Source organism: Megachile rotundata, chromosome 5, assembly GCF_050947335.1.
Source record: "Megachile rotundata isolate GNS110a chromosome 5, iyMegRotu1, whole genome shotgun sequence".
Classification (NCBI taxonomy): Eukaryota; Metazoa; Arthropoda; class Insecta; order Hymenoptera; family Megachilidae; genus Megachile; species Megachile rotundata.
Genome location: NC_134987.1, coordinates 5,560,108 through 5,584,649, shown reverse-complemented (window position 1 = coordinate 5,584,649; position 24,542 = coordinate 5,560,108). Strand labels below are relative to the sequence as shown.

Genomic DNA, 24,542 nt, shown 5'->3' with positions numbered 1-24,542 from the left:
TATTTCATCGCCAAAACAAAAATTTAAGTAATGCCATCTAGCGCATTACGTTCAGCGATAAACTTCTAATCACAGAACAGAAAAATAAAAAATATATGCAAATTACAATAGTGCAACACACGTGATAGACATACTCAAATACTTTAAAATACTACAATAATAAATTAAATACGTTGATGGGGAAAGGTAATTAATCACTTATTTTTTACAAATATATAACAATGTATGACTACGTTTCCATCGAGAGTCTAAATCGGATCAGAGTCGGGTTAGAGTCGGGTTGGAGTGAGCGCTTTTACGGTGGAAACACCAAAGGTTTAGTTGAACTCTATCCTACAAAATTTTAGGGTAGCGTTCAATTGGGTTCGGTGGAAACGACAAGAGTCGAGTTCGTGTTGCCAACATAACAAATCCAAATTGCATTGTGTATCACGTGTTGTATTAATCGGTGTAGAAGAGGTTATTATTACTTTTTGTCGGTGATCTTGTAATCTGAGAAATAATTTTTGTATGTTATTTTGATATTGTAAAATTAATATTGCTCTCCTTTACATGTCAGAATATGGTAGTTGACTTTGTGCAGTTGGTAATGTTCAACCCAACTCCAACCCCAACGTAACTCTGATCCCATGGAAACAGGCAAGGCAACTTAACTCTAACCCGACTCTGACCCGATTTGGACCCTCGATGGAAACGTAGTCCATGTCTTTTTAAAATTATTTTTTGAAATATGTAAATGCAACAACTTTAATACATAATTTTTCCAAATAGTTTGCTCCCAATTATGTATTCAATTAATAACAAAGTTATAAACGATTACAACTTATTAAAAAATACTAATTGAGCAATCATTTTCTTATTTTTCCATAGATATACATATGTAAAAATTTCTATATTTATATATTTCAAAAATCAATAGTGTAAGTGTATAAATTTTAAACGCATCATATGATATATGATCGCATATCAATGTGAGTTCAATGGGTTCTTTGGAATTTGATTGTATTTTAAAAAACCTTGCGTTGTATTACCATGCGTTATATCACCGGCTATCACGTTATATTTGTTTTAGTTGTACAATTTAGTATTTTCATCTAATACCTCTTTTCATTGACTAAGTTTCCATCGAGGGTTCAAATCGGGTCAGAGTCGGGTTAGAGTCGGGTTTGAGTCGCGGGTTGGAGTTGCGGCAGGGTTGAACATTACCAACTGCACAAAGTCAACTACCATATTCTGACATGTAAAGGAGAGCAATATTAATTTTACAATATCAAAATAACATACAAAAATTATTTTTCAGATTACAAGATCACCGACAAAAAGTAATAATAACCTCTTCTACACCGATTAATACAACACGTGATACACAATGCAATTTGGATTTGTTATGTTGGCAACACGAACTCGACTCTTGTCGTTTCCATCGAACCCAATTGAACGCTACCCTAAAATTTTGTAGGGTAGAGTTCAACTAAACCTTTGGTGTTTCCACCGTAAAAGCGCTCACCCCAACCCGACTCTAACCCGACTCTGACCCGATTTGAACCCTCGATGGAAACGTAGTCATTATATGCTAATCGAGTATCAGGAAAACAGCTTGAAGCGCAGTCCGCTAAATGGCGCTGTTTTAATATTTTGTCGTTTACTGGTGAAAATAGCAAAATGAATACATAATTGGAATTCTTATCACACTATTTTAAAATTACACTTTTTATACTTACAGAAAGTGATAGTTGCAAACAATCGACTTAAAAATGCTAATGATCGCGACAATTATTCTTTTTTTAAAATAAAGGACAATTGATCTTTAATAACGTTTCATCAATGTAAAATCTTGTTATTATTATGGAAAAATAAGTATTACAGCAAATATGAATACTGTACTCGTTTTTAAAATATGTCCTTTAAATTCTTCAAATTATTTAATATTTATTAGAAAGTAGATGGACACTGACGGAGATTGATAATGGAATCCTTACAGTCGATAATTTCAAGTAATGTTTTAATTAACTGTCGTTATATATCTTTCATTGTTATTCAAAAAATATTGTAACGAATAAGCATTTATAATCACGAACTATTAAATTTTTACTTTGTTGTAAATCAACTGTATAATTTGAAATACTAAAGGGTTGCGATTCTTAGTTTATTATTTATCTAACTATTTTTATATATATCGTTTTTTATTGATAAAAATTTATAAATGTTTCTTATTTGTAATAAAAAATCAACAGTATTATAATAAAGTAAATCGTAAAGAAAAGTAGTATTTAACGAAAGTACATTTATTGCTAACTATGTTGTGATTTAAATTGACAGTAAATATAACATACAATTTGCTAATATAAGATCACGAAGATATATTGATGTGCGAGGATTTTACAGACTAAAAGTTTATAAATAATAAAACTTGCAATATAATTATTTTAATTATATATAAAATATTTGTTAACATTATTTTAATCAGTAAGAATAAAGTGAAATAGTTGAAACAAAACTTGAATAAGCGAAATGGTTTTTAGTTTTGAATCCTATGGAAGGTTAAAACGGTATACAGGTTTTGATCTTTTTTAGTTTGTAAAAATCTTGTTCAAGTAAAACAAAAAATTGCAAAATGAATATTTTGCCAGGAACAGCATCTCTTCTTGAAGAACTTGACAGTATGTATTTTATTAAAAATCTGCTATTTATTAGGTTATACCGGTCTATTATATTTTTGTATCATATAATGTAGTTTTATTTTTTTAAGTATACAAATATTTACTTGTTTATTGTAATACTTTAATTCTGACTTAGAAAAACTTATGGTTTTACTAAGAGATGGCAGAACATTAATTGGGTATCTTAGAAGTGTTGATCAATTTGCTAACATTGTGCTTCATCGTACAATTGAAAGAATTCATGTTGGAAAAGAATATGGAGATATCCCAAGAGGCATTTTTATTGTGAGAGGAGAAAATGTTGTACTTTTAGGAGAAATAGTAATATTACTATTTATTTATATATTTTTATTGAAATGAATATGTTGTATTTTTATTCAAAAAATCCAATATCATTTGATAATAGGACAGAGACAAAGAAAAGGATTTACCATTAACAGAAGTATCTGTTGATGATATTTTAGACGCACAAAGAAGAGAGCAAGAGTTAAAGCAAGATCAGAAACGATTAATAAATAAAGCGTTAAAGGAACGAGGTCTATCATATATTCCAGACATGGGTCACGATGATATGTTCTGACCCATGTCAACATCTTTGACAACTAATACTCTATCATCTACATCTTCGCATAATTCTGAAACTTATGATACATGTTACACATCACTTTCTTCTTGAGAATGAAACAATGACAACCTGTAAAATGTGAGTATTACTAATTATTGTGCAAATAGAAATAATTAGTTAATTATTTCTGTTATCTAATTAGCTTATCAAATTACTATACAAATAATGCAATGAGAGATTAATACATGTAATATTAAGAGAATGATTGTTGATGTCAGTAATATGAAAAATTATATAGTTTTAGTTTTATTGTATTGTATTGACACTAGATGTAGTGCAAAAAATGAACTTGCTGTAATTGTATTATACTTAAAAAAATTGATTAATCTTCCTGCTATATACAATATTTAAATAGAGATCTATTATAATCAATATACAGTCTTTGTATCATCTGTATTAAACATTTAAGTGAATATACTAATTACATTTATGGAATTCTAAAGTTTGTATATTTTTCTATGATCAATTTTACATATCCTATTTTGTATACAGAATTCTTATCTCTGTAATTTGTCGTAATTCAAAATAAAAATAAATGTAAGTAGTATAAAGACTTGATTTAATATAAAAAGTTTTACTAATATCACTGATGTGTACATTCCTCATAATAAATTCATAAAACATGTTTTGTTAAAAATATATAAACTTGTTATAATGTTTAAGATACTCTTTTTTATAAAATCAAGTATATGCAAGTAAATTTTAATTAAAATGAAATATACCAATGAAAGACAATATGTTTAGTGGTTTATAAATACCTTTCTTTGGTGTGGTGTAATAATTGATTTCTAATCATAAAATTAATGAAAAAGTATATACTGCAAAAAATTAAATAGAATATCTTATATATTTTAAAATTAAGTTCATTATTTATAATTTATTTTCATTTATTTAAATGTTAAATTTTAACATTTTATTATAATAACATTGTGGAGTTTTTTATGTAGTTTATCTAGGCTTATATAAATATATATACCAAATTTTAGTTTAATTTCTATACATCAAAAATCTTCATCGAAGATATATAATATGTAGATTCATTATTAAAATACAACCTTAATAATTGTATTTTTTTATATGATATTTACCAAGAATTTTATAAAATGAGAATATTTGTTTTCTTATCAATCCGGTATTTCTTAAAAATATTTGATGTTAACAAATTATGTGTGTTATGTTCGTTTATGACTCATTTAATATATTAAAAACGTGCAGCATAATTATGTGCAGATATTATAAAATGTTTTTCTTTCTATTATGTATCAAAAAGATACAGCAGAGGAGGCATTAAAATATATCTTCTATTTTATAAAAATATCAAAAGTATTCAAATTTTAATTCAAAAAGCTTGAAGTATCTGTCAAATATAAATTTAACTGAAGAGTGATAATATTGAAATAATTTTAAATATAACATGTACTATAATCACATAAAAATTTAATTATACAATATTGTATAATTTAACAGAACAAGAATTGTACAAATTTTTGGATAATACATAAAATAAATGCAACATAGTTTACTATAAAACTATATTTACTATATAAATATTAATAGTTTAAATATTTTTTTTTGTTAAAGAAGTATAAAAGTTACAAAAGTTCTAAAATAAAAATTTTCATATTATAAAAGTGTATTCAAATTATTTTTACTTCTGTATATCATTGATAAATAAACCTACCAGTGTCGTAGATTTCTTTATTATCGATTTAATTTGTTACGATATAAAAATATTATTAAATTAAAAGAAAAATATATTTTGGTACTGATATAATGAGTCAACATATTATAATACAGTATGTCGAAATACGTTGATTTTTCTTTCGATTTTACGTCACATTGTCAAAATGAAGTTTCTTGAAATACATCTTTTATTTTCACTGAATTTAATGTTGATTCACTCAACTGTTTATGTTTAAAACCTTGTTCACGTATACTTTTTGGTATTCTATTTTCTCGTATCGATCTTTTGGAATCATTACGTTGTAAACTTGTTGCTCGCTTTCTTGGCGAATTTATAACTTCTTCATGTTTTTCCAATGAATTACTTGCACTGTTAGTACTACCAGAAATGATACCGGAAGTATCTGATTCTGGTTGATTTCCGTCTAAACAACAAAGTAAACTATCAGAAAGACCATCTTCATTTAAAATGTTTAAGTCGGATTCTGATTGTTCAAAATCGCCCGTACGTGATGTAAAACTGAGATCAACGGGACTTGCTGTTAATACACTTCTCGACAATAAATATTCTCTAAATGTACTTGTTATAGAGACAGTACTTTGCTGTGTGACCGCGTTACAGTCATCTGCAATTGGGGAAATAAGTTTCCGTTTCTCTGTTTCATTTTTGTTGAAGTTTTCTTTATCTTCTACGTTTACAATATCTCCATATATAATTTCACTATCGGTATTATTACGTTTTTGTGATTCTTCAAGAATTGAAGTATAATTTATTGAACCAATAATATCAAGATTTGATCCACGTATATTATTAGATATGCTATGTTGATTCCAACTATTATTAACAGTAGCAAGATTGCAAAGATTTGATCCTGAAACCATCATCACTGGTTTTCTTGATCGTGGTGTCATCATTGTTTCCTGCAATCAATATGTAAATATTTTTGTTGTTTTTCTTTTACACTTAAAATAATCAGTAATTTGAATTTTTTATAAATTATTAAAACATAGTGTTTCAATGTGATTTATATAATTTAAATAATCATGGTAATAAATACACACCTGCATAGCTTTGGTCATTTTAGTTGCACTTTGTGTAATTGGACTCATGCTTTTATCATTATTAGTAATAGGAGTTAATATATAATCGTTATTAACTAAGCTTTTGCGTAATAAATTTGATGGTGTTGATGTATGAGCAACATATACATTCCATAGTCTGTTCTTCACAATAGGCGATAAATTGCATGCATTATCAGTACGCGATTCTGCCTCTGTATGTTGCAATATATTCATATTATCTTCAAAACACTTAGAAGCGGAAACCTCATCAACTGCTCTTAGTGTAGATCCTAAATTTTGTCTAACTGACTGATTTTCATTGGTTTCATGCAAAGTAGTTTGAGGAGAATACACATTCGGTGGTTCACTAAGATGTTTAGATAGTTTAGCAGTGTTAGTCACAGTATTATCATCTTGCTCTGTCTCCTTAATATTAAAATCTTCTTGCAAAGATATATTTGCATCACTTATATTCGAAAGCATAGAATCATCTGTATATGAATTTTCATGAAAACTTTTGCTTGGTTCGTCCATAGTATAATTATGATATTTACTATCCAATTGTTCTTCTTTTATATTTACAAATTTCATTAACATGGCCCTTCTTTTTTCCCTGTAATTCCTTAACGTTGGAATATTAAGGCTACCAGTACTATTACTAATATGTTTAGTATGCAGAAGGCTCTCATTATTTGTATCACAATTTTCTATACTCAGTTCATCGTCTGATTTACTATGCAGCATTTTCGTTTGAAGTAATGATTTTTCTAGATCCTAGAGTAACAAGCATGCAAATATGAACATAAATGCGAATATGAACATGCTGTTATAAAATGACATTGTATTAATTACAACATATATATCTTACCGTAGACAATATATTTTCTTCACTGCTTGATCTAGTAATATTGCAACCTATATTAATATCAATAAATTTTTTATGTCCTAAAATTTTCTTCTGAAATATATGTTTTTTAATTGAATCCCCAAGACTTTTTGTTCGAAAGTGTTTGACCTGTCTAGGTGTACCTTGACCATTTTCTTTGTTAAATTGTTTTACAAGCCTCCGTTTTTTAGCTGATTCTGGCATAGCTTGTATGTGAGCATAAAGTTGTGCTAAAGCTGCTTGGGTATCTTGCGTAGAATTTGCTTTTGCTGTTAATTTGTGATCTACAAAACTAAACACAGTATGTGCTGTACCTGTTGTATCTGGTACAGATTCATTTAGCTGCAATCATAAATATTTTTATACATTTTAATAACTTTAGTATCAAGTATATTAATTGATTAAAAAAAAACTTACATCTACTTTCTTGGGACTTAATAACTTTCTTTCCTGTTCTACCCAATATGCCCTTATATCTGTAGCCAACTTTGGTGGAATTTCAAACAATTCATTCCCTTTTTTAATCATAAAAGCAACTAAACATGATAAATTTTGAGAATTAATATGTAAAGCTTCTGGTGATAACTTTCTTGGACACATTAAATGTGGGGTAAAAAGCGTAGCAAGGGTATCACAATTCATTTTGTTACTACATTCAAAACTAGCTGTTTTGTTGAGAAGATTCAGAACATATTTAAGTAAAATTCTGTTCACGGATGGCAATAATAACAGAAGTAATTGTAAGGACCTTAATAATCTTGCATCATTTCCATTTACTTCAGAGCTACATAATTCTAAAAATAATAAAAATATAACTTTTGAATTATAAGTAGAAGTTAAAGGAAAATATTCAGCAAATATATAATTATAAGAATTAGAAATTATATATATTTTACAAATATTTTACCAGCAATTTGACAGTGAGCAGGATAATGCAAATCTGACAATAATGGTTCTGGCAATTCTGCCAAAAATCCTTTTAATACTGATGCACAGTCATGTACACTATATTGGCCATCATTAAGGTTTAATGGAACTCCTTGATATAATGAAGTTTTTAAATCTTGCTGTCTAGTTAGTTTGCCAGTACGCCTAAATATACCTTCTTGGATGATATCTTCAAATTTATTAAAAACAAGAATAAAATGAAAAAAGAATTAACTAAGAATAAAAATACTGATGATATGCCTTTACTCACTTTGTTCTTTAGACAGATAATCTATTAATTGTTTCATATGATTTATTCCATCTTCAGATAAGCTAGCTCCTTCCATACCTTTTTGTAAATTAATTGTTGACTTTGGTTTTTTTGAAAAACTTAAGAGACCCCATTTTTTTAATTTTGTCTTCTCATTGATGCAGTCACTGTCATTAGATCATGGATTTTACAATTAAAAAATTTTTTAAATTTAAAAATCACAGTATAAACTTAAATGTTATTGTCCGAATGAAACTTACTCTTCGGTATTGAGATCTAGTTCAAAAGACAAATGCATTTTGACGAGAGTATGAAATTGTTCTGGATTGACTTTTCGCATTCTAAAAGCCAATTTACCATCCACACCGTCGTTAAAATCTTCCATTATCAATTCCATAATAACGACAGTTTAAACACGTTCTGACATCTTTGAATTTTATACGCACGCTCGTTACCGTTTTGCCGTCAACGGCGGTTATTTTCATTCTAACCAATCTTTTTCCCCATAACTAGGCACATATATTTATGTATACATAACAATTTTTATAACATAATTAATTAACAAATATAAAAAATATATCAAGTACTAACACCGCATTCATTTATTCAAAATTTTTTTAAAACAGCGATTCAACCAATCCAACCGATTATTTACTATTAAATGGAACTAGATTCATTTGTTAGCACCATCTGGTGGTAGTACATGAAAAAAGTAACCCTTATCGTTCGTTTCACGAAAGATTATAGTCGGTTTGCGCAAAACTACTAACTTCACTTTACTCTCCCACCAGTTAAAGTATCCCACTAAGTTGCATATTTTATTCTGTAAATCATATACATGATGGACAAAATATACGAATAATGAGAAGAGATGTGTATATCGTCTCAAATTGGATAAAATTAAGTAAAATACTGATACTTTAATGTGATGTAAGATCTCAAAATTTAAAGACATTTAAATTTTAGAATTTTTGCACTGAGACTGGAATTTTGTAATTTTGAAATTTTGGGACCTTAACATTTTGAAACTTTAGATATTCTAAAATTCCTGGATTAAAAAATTTTCAAGTCGCTGTTAAATTTCTAAATTCCTAATTTACAAGATTCCGACTCTGCATTTTTAAGTGTCCGAATTCTTAAATTGATATATATAGTTGTAGTCATGTTTAACGTAAGAAGATATTCAAAATAAATAATCACTGAGTATATACGTTTGGTATCGTGAAGAATATACACGCGCATGCATATGTTGAACCAATCAGAGCAAACATGCGCAGAATGAATACAAACTTGTCATATGTTGAGTATGATCTATCACTGAACAGAATATACACATGTGTAAAAATAAATAATACAATATTTGCAAGATTTTATAACATAAAATAATAAACAGGAAATAAATATTCAATCATTAAAACAGTAATAATTTTACCATCGTGCTTATATCATATGTCGATTAAAAACGTACTTCAGTCATTATTGCTACACTTCTGAGTTTTAAGCGTTAAGTCATGATTTTTAAAAATAAAGATTCGTTGAAATTAATTAATTACTAGTAGAGAATTTATGTTGTAAAATAAAAGATAAATTGTATTTTTCTTGTGTGGTAAAGAATAATTTCTTGAAAACTTATGGAGACACTTTTTATTATTATAAAAAATGATATACGCGGTAAACAATGTTTTATTTGCAATTTTTCATTAAAGGAGTAAATGTTATAATATTTATTACTATAATAATAATGCAGAAGTATGTAATAAAGTAAAATAAAAAATTATTCAATTATAAGATATATTTCTTTTTCTTAATTAAACTTTATCACGTGTGCACGTACATCATTAATAGTTTTTAAATAATCAGTTGGCAATGATTCAAAGCAATCTTATATTTAAATATAATCTTATTAAACAATAAAAAATAACATTACTATTTTAAATAATAAAAGACCAGCGGACAATCACTAAAATAATATTAATAGGTATTTTATATTTATCAAGGTGAACGTATTTTACGATACATTAGATCACGTTCGTTTTAATAGTTCAAACAGTTGAACGTTTTTAGTTGGCTATTGGAACTACCGTGAAAAGATAAAAGTATCACGTAGAAAGATTTGTGATAATGAAAAGTGAGGTTGGCACAAGTAAAACACCTGTGACGATTATTTAGTTCAATGGAACGTGGAAGGGATAACATGGCCACCGCCTGGTGACGTTCGTTCGCCGTCGCTGTCGCGATATCAAATGCCCCCCAAAAACAGCTGGTGAACAATTATCAGTGTAAGTTCAGTAGTTTTTACGCGAAAAACGCGTATTACATTCAGTGAGAAGTGTAAAGTACAATGATGAACATGTGGAAAGTGCGGGAGTTAATGGATAAGGCGTAAGTATGATCAAGTCAGTTACATGCGATCTAACCTTGCTTTTACTTTTTTCAACGCATTCCACTCCAATTGCTTCGATACGCTGCACGATTTTTCGTTTACGCCTAATTCTATGTTCACTGATACCTACTTTGCATGCATTATTTAATGTACCACTGATAACGATGCAATCGCGTGTAAGAACACCTTTTTCCTAATATTAAAGGATTTTGTATAAAATAAATAAAGAGATCTCTTAGACTTATCATACAATCCTGTTCTATGATCCTTCGTGATAATTATGCATGTTACAACGTTACATTACTTTGATAGGTTATACAAGAATGATTAATCAGTTTATTGATTATAAATTAATAGATTTATATAACAGTAACCATCATTTGTAATTTCAAGGTAAATGTTGAAAATGTAAAACAACGAAATAAGCGTTCATTTTTTTCCTTTACACGTATCATTAACATTGTGTTACTCGCTTGTTCGGTTTTTAAACAATTTATTTTGGACATCTTTAATTTGTTTATCTGTCTATAACATATTAACATAAATAATATACAAGTGTTCATTTTAAGGTATATGATTAAGTATATTATTACATACTGTTGTATTAGAGATGTTTATTGTTTTTTTATTTGCTTCTATTATATTTATATTTGTTAACCGATTTTAATTCACGTTTCTTATTCTTTATTATGGCCATTTACATATTTTTTAAATACGATAATTTAAAAAATTTGCTATAATAAAACCGCACATTGAAAAAAAGGTTATATTTTTGCCATGAAAATGCAATTAACCGATAAGTTGTCTTCAACAAGCTCATAAACAGGTTGCTTTCCATAAATAAGTAAAACTACCAGTCGAGAATGTTGCATATTTAAGGGGAAGGAAGTGGGATTGTATCAATAAAATACCAGTTTTCCTTATTATAAACGTAATATCGAAAGTATTTCGATATTAGATCGATTATTTTCAATCGTGTTCAAAATATTGGGTATCGATAAAAAGTGTTTAAATTAAAAAGAAATAATTATTACAATATGTATTAACCACTTATAATATTTCCTGTACATTGTATATACATACATTTATACAATGCATAATTACTATTATTGTATGTATAACAATTCATTACCTCTACTTGCACTTTCCTTCATTTGTTAATGATGCCATGTGTGATTTTCACCTGTAAGTTACGCTTTCGTGCAATTTCGGTCAATGCGCGTGTAAAATATGCATCAAAATTGAAAGTTAAACAAAATTTGACGTTCAAGTGAACACGCTTCGCCTTCCATATTTTGCCTTTATTTTGTATAATCGCGAGGATTATAAGTATTGTTACGACATCGGGTTCTCATGTATCGTATTGTACACGTTTGTAACATTGAATCGAACAGTGGCGCTCAGTATCGTTATTGTCTATGTGCATTATGTTTTGTTTCATTTCAATCATATTTTTATTATGCAAGAGACTATTTTTAACGTGTATCGTTAATATTTTTGTTTACCATTACTCGTTCGAAACGATCTGCAGTTTCGAGAAATCGAAAACGCGACATTCTTCTCGCTCCGTGGAAATCGAGAATCGGAAGAACACCATTATCTCTAACAACACCTTCTGAATACAAATGTTAACCTGTAACTGTGCATACCCGAAGATTCTCGATTCCATACATGATTATTATTTTAACGATAGATGTATGCAGTTGCGACTGAATGATTATATATTATATTAACTTCATTCATATTCTTCGTTTAATAAAAAATGTTATACAATACTAAAAGTTCCGTTATTGTTAAAATGCGGTTATTAATAATAATAGGTTGTTTTTATAATCTCTTCTATTAGAAATATGCTATTGAATAAGTTTACAGTTAATAAATTCAAAATGAATTTACCTTTGAAACTGTTTATTTAAAATAGTTTTATTTATGATGTCTATTTTTACACAAAAATATTACGTAACTTTTCATATTTGAATTGTGCTATTAATTTAGATGTTTGTTAGTTACCTGTAGTAAAGTATTCGGTTTTAAAATAAACACAAGGATTTTATTAGTTGTAATAATTTTTATAAGCAAAAATAATTGCTATTAAAATGTTATCAGAATACTTATCTATATGGTATAATTATGGTTAATAACCGCAAAATTTATGACATTTGTTGCTGCTACATACAGATAACAGTGAGAATTATTTCGAAAAAAAAATCAGTTTTATTGTGGTCTATTTAATTTACGAAGATGTTTCGACGAATACAATTTCCTGAAAATAATTTTGTTATACTTGGAAATTAGAATTTAGTGTTGAGAAACACGCATATGCTACTGGAAAGTATTGTGTGTGAGCAGGGGCGTAAAATTATTGCACAATTAACAGGTATTCATATGAGCCGTACTAATACAGTGAAAGTAATTTTGCTTTGGAATTAATGAGATCGTTATGTGTGCTATTTCGTTGTGGTTATATACGCATAGAAGTATGTTTGTCATAACATAAATTAAAATTGATTTTACAGGACCAATGTAGTAATGAACTACACGGAAACAGAGGCCAAAGTTCGGGAAGCAACAAATGATGACGCATGGGGTCCCACAGGTACAATTTTTAAATTCCAATAAATGTGTTTCCAAAATTATATCTTACGAACCATTATAGTAATAAATACTTTCTAAAAATTCAGTCGACAAAAACCATTTTGTTTAATTAAAATTGTTCGATTGTTATTCAAATTCTTATTTAATAAATTTTCATAAAATTTTCAAAATTTCAGTTTAGTCATAAACTATTAGATTTTAATTAACACAATTGGATAAGCGCGGGAAGTTTATTATTACGAAGGTAAAGTAACATTTATTGATCGAACGTTATTTTTATTAACAGCACATTCATTTTTAAGCTCTCGGGATCCTATATGCTGTTAAAGATAATAAGCAACATGTTCTTAAAAATTCATGTATATATACACGTAAGGAGCATTAATTTTATTTCATTATTTTTTATACTGAGAAAGTCTATTATCATTTGACAAAATGTTATCGAAATTATTTAATAACAAAGATTTTTGTAATTAAACAATTCATTTATTTTTATGATAATCAATGTATTATTGAAGTTTCGTAAATAAATTTTTACATATGTTTTGTTCCATATTGAAAATAACAATCTTCGCTTCTTAACCTAATACATATTAAAGTTTTATATTATTCCTTGTTTATTTGTTTAAAGATTGATTATAATACATTTTATATTTTCCTTACATAATTTTTTACAAATTAACATAATGTATAATAAATAGTTTGCATGTTCTTTTTTCTCCTCGATTATTTATTAAATTTTACGCTATATTTTTATGCATATCTTTTTACACGCGTTCGTAATAATAGCTACCGACTGTTCTGTAACTTTATCTTTTACCGAAGTTTGATACATGGTGAAATTAATTGTACCGTATGTATTACTTCAGGGGCAATGATGCAAGAACTGGCTCAAGCTACATTCACGTACGAGCAGTTTCCCGAGGTAATGTCCATGTTATGGAAAAGGATGTTGCAAGAAAATAAACGAAATTGGCGTCGGACGTATAAGGTATGTTCGGTTCAACCTTGTACTATAGGTATCATTCAATAAATATATTTGTTACTGAAAAATTTCTGATATATACGAATTAAATATTTTTGTTTCTTTTTCTAGTCTCTTCTACTATTGAATTACCTAGTTCGCAATGGTTCAGAGCGAGTGGTTACGTCGTCTAGAGAACATATTTATGATCTGAAATCATTAGAAAATTATACCTGTATTGATGAATTTGGCAAAGATCAAGGAATAAACATTAGACATAAAGTTAGGGAATTAATTGATTTTATTCAAGATGATGACAAATTGCGAGAAGAAAGGAAAAAAGCTAAGAAAAACAAAGATAAATACGTGGGTTTATCAAGCGAAGCAATGGGTATGCGATTTGGTGGCGGAGATAGGTGGACAGATAGTCCAAAATGGGGTAAGAGTAGTATAGATGCTTATAATGATTGGGACCGAGATAGCAGAGGAAAAGGATTTGAGGATACAAATAACAGGTGAATTTTAGATTTTATTTTGCATAGAACAAATTATATAAACTATACAATGATAGTTATTTTAATTGAAGATCTTTGATTATAAAATATGTTATAAGAGCAATGAAAGAAAACAGTTGCAAAGTATGTATAATCATTGGCCCAATCAACTGTTGGTATTAGCAATTGGTACATAATATATAAGGAAAAATGTGATCAAACATTTCAGTTTATAAGCATACAATGTTAAAAAACAAATATATATATCTGAGTAAATAATATTTAACACACAATCCTTATTAAAATTGAATGTGCCAATGATTATTATAATGTCAAAATTAGTTTAGTTTATTGTGTCTTTGATTATTTTAATTCCTTATTTCAAACATTATTTTACTTATTGTTGCATAATAGTGATGACGGCGAAAGAGAAGATTCTGATAATGATGTTCACCCAAGTCCAAAAAGGGGAGGTAGAGAATATAGAGATACAATGGATAGTATAGATCGTGTCAATAAAACAGTTGCCTCCACAATTCCAACAAACGCTTCGCCAGCTCGAGTGACGAGGACTATTAAAAAAGTAGATTTAGGAGCAGCCGCAAATTATGGAAGAGAACAGTCCAATGTAAGTAGTTAAATGTTATAGAAAAAAAAATGATTGTAGATTTTATAATTATATAAATTGTGAATTGTGAATGGTATTTACAGAATGGTATATCTGGATCCCAAAATAATTCTTTGTCTATCAAGCAAAAAAGCAAAAATGATATTTTAAATGATATTTTTGATTCTCAGAATGAGAACAACACTAAATCAGTCGTTGACGATGATGATTTTAATCCGAGAGCAAATACTCAACCTACTGTACAAACTCAGAATGCGAATGCAGATTTTGGTGATTTCACTAGTGCATTCGGTAATCCGGCTGCAAAAACGAAAGACAGTAACGACGAATTTGCAGATTTTACATCCGCTTTTAATTCTTCCGTTACGATATCAAATCCTCAGATGCAGCCGCAATTGCCACAAACGCAAATAAATTTAATAGGATCAGCAATACCAAATATTAATAGCTCAGTAACGGATAATGTAAATAATGCAATGTTCATGAATACTCAATCGGCTAGCTCACCTCCTTTTACAGCTATGACTTCTGGAAATACATTTTCTCAAACTTCTAATATGGATAGTAATGTATTTGATACTTTACAACCGCAAATGCTCAGCAATCAGCAAACATTAAACAATAATATAGGTAAGCTGTCGAAATTTAATAAGGATTAATTTATTTTTACAGTTATTTTGATACATAATTATTTTTGTATAGCGCCAACAACTACGGATCTTTTATCAGACTTAGATAGTTTAAATTCTTTGAGTTCTGGACCAGTGGACAGGCGAATAGATAACACCAACTCTAATTTCTTCATGAATATGAATTCAACAACACCTGTTGCACCAAATCATGGAGGTAAGAATATTTTGCTTACTAATGTAACTGTAAATATGATTTTATGATTCAGTAATACTGATTACGAATATACTAATCATGCTACAGTCCTCGTTACGAAAAAACGTACTTCTCGGTAGACGAGTTTTTGTTCACTTTATGCATGTAGGCTTTAAAGGTTGGAATCACAAGTACGATTAAAAATATGTTTCGGTATTAGCATTTAATTTTTTTGTGAAGAAACAGGATTTTAGGAGTCACACATATTTTTATTTTATTATTATATTGCCTAAATATAATATCTTTATTTGTTGGCTTTTATTGGTTTTTTGTTAGTAGTATACAGTTACTTATCTTTGGATAGAACGTGCCTATCGTAGTTTGACCGCAGTAATTTTACAAATTCCAGTAGAGTTTATGTGCCTAATGACTGTTAACAAAGAAATGACGTTTGCATAGAAATATTTGCTGATAATTGTCTACGTTAGTGCGTTATATAGATGTTAATGAATAAAGTGATTAACGTAGATGTGATTAAGCATTATGAATAATGTGAACCAAATCTGACTTGACATTCTGAACAGATAAGGACAAGTTTAGTACGATTATACTCATATCTTGCTTTCAATTTTTGTTGATCAAATATGCAAACTTAAAAATTTTTAAACCTCTAAATTTTTTAATTTCCAAATCTCTAAATAACCAACTTTTTAATTCTCTTTACATATGTTATGTATTTTCAAATTCCTAAATGTTCAAATCCCTGTATTCTCAAATTACTATATTTCTAAGTTTGGAAGTTTGTAAAGGAAAGTTGTTAAAAAATGAATGAGTATGAGGCTTTCTTCTACTACATTGACATTTTTCCAAATGAATTTTATTATGTTCCTTACTGTACTTAAACGTTTAATTTCGAATTAACGTCCGTCGTCAATTTAAACGCTTGTATGGTTCCAGCATAACTAATAACTTTCTTATAACACTTGTGACGCCAAGCATGCATATCAAATAGTTCTTTATGTACTGTAGTTTCCTAAATTATCAGGTTTTTCAGTTGTTTGTATATTTTTGTTTCTCATGTAATCAGTAGAAGGACACAAAGTAAGTAGAAGTAAATTTAGTACATTTTTTTGATACGAGAACTGTAATTATTTCATAATTTAACAATATTTATCATAATTGAAAATATTTGAAGAATGTATGTTTTGATAAACTATAAAATTATTGCATTAAGTATAGCTTGGTATCACCTAATCATAAAATCAGAAAACTTTTTGATATTAACATATTTAAGGTATAACAAATTTTTTTTTTTTTTCGCAATGTAAAAGAGCATGAACTTTTATTACAAAATTCTATGCATGTTTTAATATTGCGGATATATTTAAAGATAATGTAATGCCCCCAAGAAAGACTTTCCTTACAGCATACAAGATGGAAAAAAGCATCACTTCAACTGAAAATCTTTCAAAACACGCTGCAAATCGACTTTTGGAAGAATTGTGTTCCATGGGTTCAATAAAAAATCAGAATAATTTGAAGAAATTGAAATCATATATTTCTGATTATGTTACATTTTTGCCAGGTCCACTTACCCCGCAAAAATATAGCAACCTCGATTTCGACTTAGAAATCAATCCTATGTTACATGGAAAGATTTTAGAAGAAGTTATTGAAAAATTTGATCATAATTGGCCATTACAAGGAAATAGTTTAGATCCAACCTTTAAACAGTTGGTTATTATTGAGAGTACCACATTATCAGTTTTAGCTGAAACTTTAATTGCTTTGACTTATGCTTTAAAAGAAACTAAGGATAAGAAAAAAATGTTTATAATTTCAATCATTTTGGAGCAGTTAGTGAAAAGTGATTCTTTGTTTTCTGTGTTAGTAGATGTATGTAAGTGTCGAACACAGAATAAGATGCAAGAAGAGGAGTTTGAACAAATATGGCAAAATACAGTACAAATTATAATTTCATTACCAAACCGTATAGCTAATAAACTGGAAAATAATACATTTGATACTTTTTCTCCTCAAATGTATCTTAAAATAATAAGTTTTCATATAGCTCGTGCAATTTCTTTCATAAGCACTGGCTTGCATTACAGCATCGCAGTAGAAACAAAATTACTTTCATTTTTACTCAATAAAATAGTGATTACTACAAAGTCAGAAAATTTGTTACCTCTTATTGACATTTTAATGGAATGGTGTTTTCAAAATAAAAATAATGAACGAAATGTAATACAAAATATATTAGAAACACTAGATACACCAAGCATAGGACCAATAGCAGTATTATTTTTAAAACAATGCAACATAAGTTTTGGAGTTTACCACATTTTTGGAAATTTAATATCAAATTCAAATTGGAAGTTCGCATTAACGACAAAACTTCCTTTAATGTGTTATTATAACGATGATAATTTAGTAATAAACCTAATTTCGTATTTAGCAGAATTTTTAAATGAAAATCGTATCCTTATTGATTTATTAATGAAACTTTTAGATGTTTGGGGTGATAAAAGTGCTTTAAATCATACCTCTCTAGAACAACATACATACATCACTAAATTACTAATTATGTCTATAAGGAAATCAAAACGTTATATAAACAGGAATCAAAAAACTGATATTCAAGCATTATTAGCTTCTGGTATATCAAATCATCTTCAATCTACACATATTATTTTAAGAGCAATAGGAATGTCTGTCGGAGAAGTTTTTTCTGAAGAACTGTTGGAATCAAACGATGCTCAAAAACTTACTTTTGATTATAATAACATGCCTACTGAAGTAACAGAATTGGTTCAATCATTGAAAAAACTACATATAGTAACAGATACAAGGGAACACACTAAAATAAATGATTTAATCTTTGAAAATATTGAATTTGATACATTAGGTGCCAAAAAAGTATATGAATTAGGTATTGAATGTAATCTCCTACCTAAAAAAGAGGTAGAAATAAAAAATAATGATAAAAATGAAATAACAAATTTAGAAGATTCAATTATATTGTCTGAAGTAATTCCTAAAGCTGTTATGGCAGACGAGGACAATAACGAAAATAATTCAGAAATTGATAGCGACGACGATTTAGTTCCATACGATATGTCTCATGATACAAAAATTAGTGAAAAATTACGACCAGCCTATTTAAGAGATTTGCGCGACAATTTACAAAATGAAAAAGTTTTGACAAATCCGGATATTTTTTCAGAATCTTTAGAAGTTTGCGAGGAATTAATATTATCGCAATTACCAGGTGACGATGTATCTTTTGCAATTGAACTATTGAGTCTTCTTATTACACTTAAGGAAGCTTGTTACGTTGAAAATTTTGAAGTACTAAAATTTAGATCTTGTGTGGCTATAGTGACTGTTTATCCTAAAGAATGTGCTGAATTTTTATGCAAACAATTTTATATGGATCTAGATATGTATTCTGTAAGTCAGCGGTTATTCTTCTTAGACGTATTGTCAGAATCAGCAAGAAGATTGTCGCGTATTCCAGTTAGCGAAGATAAAGAAGATGCAATTGATATATCAAAAGTAAACTCAAGAAAGAAAGAAATTTCAAAGAAAATATCACTTTTTATTGACACAGAAAAAAGTAAACAACAAAAAGTATTATATAGTGACGATTTTGAAGAATTTGAAACGACGGAAGATCAAAACACAGATTGGCCTGAAATTATTAACAAAAGAATTGAATCAAACACAAGAAGATACACGCATGCAATGAAACCTCTGAAAACGTTTAAAAACAAATTTGGAAATGTTGCATCTTCATTCTTTTATCCATTGTTATATGGTTTTGGTAAACAAGGCTCTTGTTTAAATAGTGGATTACAGATATTTTTAGACCAAGAAAACATTTTATTAATTCGATTTTTGAAAACGTTATCTACTATAATGGTAGCAGCACAAAACTGTTTACTCGCTTCGAAAATGGGTAAAGAAATTTTAGAATTATCGTGGACACTGCGATATCACGATCAGGCAAAAGTTAGAATGGCAGTGATAGAAAATATTGAAGCTGTACTTATTGCAGTACCAAAAGATGTAATCATGAATGAATTATTTGAAATAGTTCTTGAAATAAGACTGTGGCTTCTAGATTTGTTTCAAAATGTGATCAGAGGTGATCATGATAAAGAATGCAGGAGTTTAGGTGCTAGAGCTGTATTTTTAATCGATTCCATTATAAGTTCAACATTTGAAAATGCACATAATTGAATAAGAAATGTTAATATAAGATTAAATTTACAAGATTTGAAATATTTTGTATAGTTTGTATTAGAAATTTATTAAATAGAATAGAATTTTGTACAATTTATTTCCGTATTATTAAAAGTATTGTATTTAAAAATATTAAAATAGTTTCTTTACTCTTTCATTGTTTATTACATGGAATTAAGATATGAAGTAATAATTAACACTGATAACATATTACCAACTATTGATAATAGTAATTAATAACTTAAATGGTTATTAGTTTTGTAATTTAAATAATATAACATTAAATAAATTAACAGCAAATATGTTTATGTATTACTAACTTGCAAAAATTTATACCTTTATGTTAGCTTACATAATAATTTTATATAATTAGAAAAATATAACAAAATATTGAAGAAAAGTTTGTTATTAAAACTAAAAGAAATGTCACATTTAGGAACAATTGGATTATCGCCAGTTGCAAATCTTCTTACTCCTTCATCAACCAATTCCAAAAATCAACCACCAAGTAATACATCTACACAAGTTGGTTCTACATGGGCTGGCTCAGGATTAAATATAGATCTCGATAACATTATGGGCAGTAAAATTAAACAATCAGGACCTGCCCCAACAATGAATCAATTGGCAAGTAACAGTCCACAACATCAACCTAAAGTTATAAGTAAGTAATTTGTAAAACAACTGTAACTCGTTCAACAATTTACAAAGATTAAGATGCAGTAAACTCTTCAAAATATATTTATTACATATTACTTAGCTTGATATACAAAAATTTTATTCAGTTGTGATTAATTTTATATTCTAATATTTTTGATATTTTAATATTGATATTTAAATGTTATATACTTATAACATTGTCTTTTGTATTTATTAAAAGTATTCATACTAATGTAATTATCCATATTTAAAAATTTATTGTAGTATTAATTAGTTTTAAGTGATACTATATATAGATATTGATATTTCCATTATAAATTTTAATGGTAGAAGATATAGATTTGTAATTTTCTAAATGTAATCAGTTTTTGCAGAGTATACTGTACTAAAATGGAGTAACTGTGTCACATGAAAATGAATATTGTTTGTCAAAAAAAACTATCATTATTTTAGCATCACCAACGATGGGATATACATCACCTATGATTCAACCTCAACAACAGAAACAACAGCATGTAAATCCAGCATTTTTTCCTGCATTTCAATGAAATGTTTTTAATAAATCAAGGCTGATTTTAACAAAACCTGAATATACAATATGTGAAATAATTTGGAGTTAAAGCAACCAAAATTTATTATAAACAATATATTTATTTAATAAAAAAAAACAGAGATAAATTTTCTATTTTCTGGGTGAAGCAATCTCATTATACAGGGTGCAGTTATAAACAATTGCATGTTACAAATGTCAGAATGGTCAATGAAATATGTAATGTATATTACATAATCATGTGTTCATACAACTAAAGAAATTACGTTCAATTGTTCAGTTTTGTATACTTTTCAGTTCAATGATTTATTAATAATCCACAAAGTTAATTGTAATTGTGCTATTTTTATCCAAAAGTTAAAAAGAAATCACAATTTATTGAAAAGTATACTGCATATAATTGTGATGAGTACTACATAAAATATAAAATTATTTTATATTTTAATATTTAAAGCAGCTCTATAGATTAAGTTTTAATATGAATATGTATTTGTTGAAGTGATAATTCTAGATAACATGCGTTCCCAGTAACATTCCACAACATAAAAGTATTGCACTTTTTTTTAACGAACATTTGTTATTTGCAAATCATGGGGGAACAAATTAGGCAGATTTGTCTTCGATATTTTATATATGTATAATGTAAATTGAACGAATCAAGATTATGCCTTACATATATAATGTATTATAAGAATGTATGCATGAAAGAGAGTTCTAGATGCTCACAAAAATGTAGTATACTTATTTACCATTGGATATAAAACGGTATATTAAATGTTGTTTGAACTTTAAAAAAAAATGCTTTTACAGGGGTTGAATACAGAAAATAGAGTGATTGCAGTTTTTAGAAAACTGCACTTACATTAATAACGTAAGGATGTATAAACGATTTCAATTTTTTACTACGACTATTAGATATTGATGGTATTCGTCTATAAAGCAAAAACAAAGACGCAATAACATCATAAATAATAAGTGCTTCCCTGTAACAGTTAGTTTTGCACGAAAAAAAGTTATGTAAAATTAATATTGTTAAAAGAGATATAAATATGTATGAAAACATAATGCAGGATATGGTGATTTTAGTATCTTAAAAAGAAGCACAGAAGCACAAATTCAGCGCAATGAAAAATTTTTCGCGCCCTTAAAGCGCCCTACTCAGCATGGTGATTTAATAATACATATTTATGGTCCATTGTAAATTATTTAAGGACTCTGTAGTTACGTAATTATATAATTATAAAAAATTTAATCATCTTTGTGATTGAATGATATTCTAGAATTTTTGTAAAGTAGGTTGAGAAAGTAAAGATTAAGTAGCATTTCCTTAACTCTTTGTTACTAACAATGAAGAAGTGCATATCTTTCAAAATAATTGTTCGCGCAATTATTAAAAGAAAAGAAAATAATTATTAATAATTAGATATTAATTGATAGATTATTAAGTTGTATTTACTTTGTGTGCTGTTTATGATTTTATCTACATATATCTTTGCTGCATGATACTGAAATATATCTTAGAATTATTTGTTATTTAAATATGTAAATGTTAAAATATTTATTTGTGAAAGAATGTTGAAAACTTGACTGCATGTTTGTTATTCTTGTTTATGATGACAAATATTTGAAATAGTAAAACTTTATTTGCCCGTTATATTGTAATAATGGTAGATATTATATTTTCTTGTTATTTAAAACTTACAAGGTATTTCAGAGTTTGCAGCAAAGTTAAAATTTGTATTTACAGATATTCATGAATGAATGATTTTAGTACATAATCTGTTGCTTTCATAGAATATATGTTATTACATTAGTATCTACAGGACAGGTGCCCTAAAAACATATTTCATATGGTTGAAAGTATTGTACCTTTGTCGAACAGTCGTATTGTTACGTTGTTATCAAATTTTGTTTAAATCATTTCATAAAGTTGACGTGGAATTAACAGGCTTCTATACGAGTATCAGAGACTGAATCTTGTAAAGGCAAATAGCCCTTTACATTTTCCATTGTTTGAGTATTTTATATGAAATGTACTACTCGATGTAGATGGGAATATATTTTTAAAGTATTAAAATATACATATGTATGTATGTAGTAATATACATATATATGTATTAGTGTACAAACATAAATGAATATAGTCAATATAATTAAATGCGGTACTATCATCGATTAAACCACATGAAAATTAATATAGAGAGGCACAGTTATCGTTTAGATTTACAGAGGCCTTCATAGAGTGAAATTGGATTAAAACTAGAATCATGAAAATTAAATGAAATTCTTTCTTTGTTAGCAAATAGGTTTTATAAATTTGTACACAGGATATTGGTAAAAAGTTATACATTCAGCAACCGTTATTAATTCAGAATTCGACAAGTAGAAAGTGAAATCATTTTATTTAAATAATGTGTATGTTATGAATTTCCATTTAAGTAATCAATTATATTTTTATGCTGTTAGCGCGCGATGGTATTTTTCATTGTACGTTTTATGAATTCATGAAATGCATTAATGATTTATATTAGTCGTTTAATTGTTAAAAACAAAACATAATAAAACTTTTTAACATTCTATTGCATATGTGTAAAGCGAATTATAATTATTTTGTTTACAAAATTTAAAAAATGTCTATTATTACATGTAATATACGTATATAACATTATACTGAAAAAAGTATTTTTAATTTGAAAAAAGTATTAAATTGAAACTATTAAGCAATATGTATATATATATACTGGTACATATCAATATTAATCGCGCGTTCAGACTTTATAGCTAAAAGTTACGTATATCTTATAATTTTATGTAAAAAAAATATTATAAAATCGAAAATTATTGTTCCTCTGATAAAATTTAGGACAGTCATTATCACGATACATAGATGCGAATAATGATAACCAATAGCTCACTTGTCGATTTTTGACTGCATATTGTTTACAGTAGTTGCGATAATTGTAATTATTAATTTAGATATTTATACTTACATCACAGTTTTATCGTTATTAAATGCTCATTGGTGCTGGTGTTATATGAATTAACATTAATTTAATTTCAATTTGAACATTACACAGTACC

At 27.7% G+C, this 24,542-nt stretch overlaps 3 protein-coding genes across 8 annotated transcripts; 2 read left to right on the top strand and 1 right to left on the bottom strand.

The window, feature by feature from the left end:
- Positions 1–62: 62 nt before the first annotated feature.
- Positions 63–3,657, top strand: LSm1 (U6 snRNA-associated Sm-like protein LSm1). Of its 2 annotated transcripts, none has more exons than XM_076531967.1 (4): positions 63–186; positions 2,575–2,660; positions 2,797–2,981; positions 3,067–3,657. In XM_076531967.1, exons 2-4 carry the CDS (start codon positions 2,615–2,617, stop codon positions 3,238–3,240), a joined length of 405 nt encoding a protein of 134 aa, XP_076388082.1. In that variant the 5' UTR covers positions 63–186; positions 2,575–2,614; the 3' UTR covers positions 3,241–3,657. The 2 variants fall into 2 exon arrangements, with proteins under 2 accessions (XP_076388082.1, XP_003706040.1); XM_003705992.3 differs by lacking the exon at positions 63–186 and adding an exon at positions 1,591–1,994.
- On the bottom strand, positions 3,067–10,616 carry LOC100877894 (Rho GTPase activating protein at 54D). 2 transcript variants are annotated; one of them, XM_012291679.2, is made up of 8 exons: positions 10,532–10,616; positions 8,375–8,623; positions 8,115–8,281; positions 7,824–8,033; positions 7,334–7,710; positions 6,899–7,258; positions 6,031–6,804; positions 3,067–5,889 (listed from the first exon to the last, which is right to left on the bottom strand). In XM_012291679.2, exons 2-8 carry the CDS (start codon positions 8,509–8,511, stop codon positions 5,128–5,130), a joined length of 2,787 nt encoding a protein of 928 aa, XP_012147069.2. In that variant the 5' UTR covers positions 8,512–8,623; positions 10,532–10,616; the 3' UTR covers positions 3,067–5,127. The 2 variants fall into 2 exon arrangements, with proteins under 2 accessions (XP_012147069.2, XP_012147068.2); XM_012291678.2 differs by lacking the exon at positions 10,532–10,616 and adding an exon at positions 8,706–8,912.
- On the top strand, positions 10,012–24,501 carry lqfR (clathrin interactor lqfR). Of its 4 annotated transcripts, XM_076531958.1 has the most exons (9): positions 10,114–10,496; positions 13,014–13,093; positions 13,962–14,083; positions 14,189–14,571; positions 14,965–15,178; positions 15,262–15,808; positions 15,881–16,024; positions 20,688–20,915; positions 21,365–24,501. In XM_076531958.1, exons 1-9 carry the CDS (start codon positions 10,456–10,458, stop codon positions 21,457–21,459), a joined length of 1,854 nt encoding a protein of 617 aa, XP_076388073.1. In that variant the 5' UTR covers positions 10,114–10,455; the 3' UTR covers positions 21,460–24,501. The 4 variants fall into 4 exon arrangements, with proteins under 4 accessions (XP_076388071.1, XP_076388069.1, XP_076388073.1 ...); XM_076531956.1 differs by lacking the exons at positions 20,688–20,915; positions 21,365–24,501 and adding an exon at positions 17,430–20,468 and having other exon boundaries at positions 10,012–10,496; positions 15,349–15,808; XM_076531954.1 differs by lacking the exons at positions 20,688–20,915; positions 21,365–24,501 and adding an exon at positions 17,430–20,466 and having other exon boundaries at positions 10,032–10,496.
- The last annotated feature ends 41 nt before the right edge of the window (positions 24,502–24,542 follow it).

Bases quoted from the DNA above. Each gene is read 5' to 3' on its own strand.
- LSm1 (XM_076531967.1), top strand. From the start codon at position 2,615: ATGAATATTTTGCCAGGAACAGCATCTCTTCTTGAAGAACTTGACA. The intron at 2,661-2,796 runs GTATGTATTTTA...ATTCTGACTTAG, and splicing joins TCTTCTTGAAGAACTTGACA to AAAAACTTATGGTTTTACTA. The intron at 2,982-3,066 runs GTAATATTACTA...ATTTGATAATAG, and splicing joins TTGTACTTTTAGGAGAAATA to GACAGAGACAAAGAAAAGGA.
- LOC100877894 (XM_012291679.2), bottom strand. From the start codon at position 8,511: ATGGAATTGATAATGGAAGATTTTAACGACGGTGTGGATGGTAAATTG. The intron at 7,711-7,823 runs GTAAAATATTTG...TATTATTTTTAG, and splicing joins TGCTCACTGTCAAATTGCTG to AATTATGTAGCTCTGAAGTA. The intron at 5,890-6,030 runs GTGTGTATTTAT...TATTGATTGCAG, and splicing joins AAATGACCAAAGCTATGCAG to GAAACAATGATGACACCACG.
- lqfR (XM_076531954.1), top strand. From the start codon at position 10,456: ATGATGAACATGTGGAAAGTGCGGGAGTTAATGGATAAGGC. The intron at 13,094-13,961 runs GTACAATTTTTA...GTATTACTTCAG, and splicing joins TGACGCATGGGGTCCCACAG to GGGCAATGATGCAAGAACTG. The intron at 15,179-15,261 runs GTAAGTAGTTAA...TGGTATTTACAG, and splicing joins ATGGAAGAGAACAGTCCAAT to AATGGTATATCTGGATCCCA.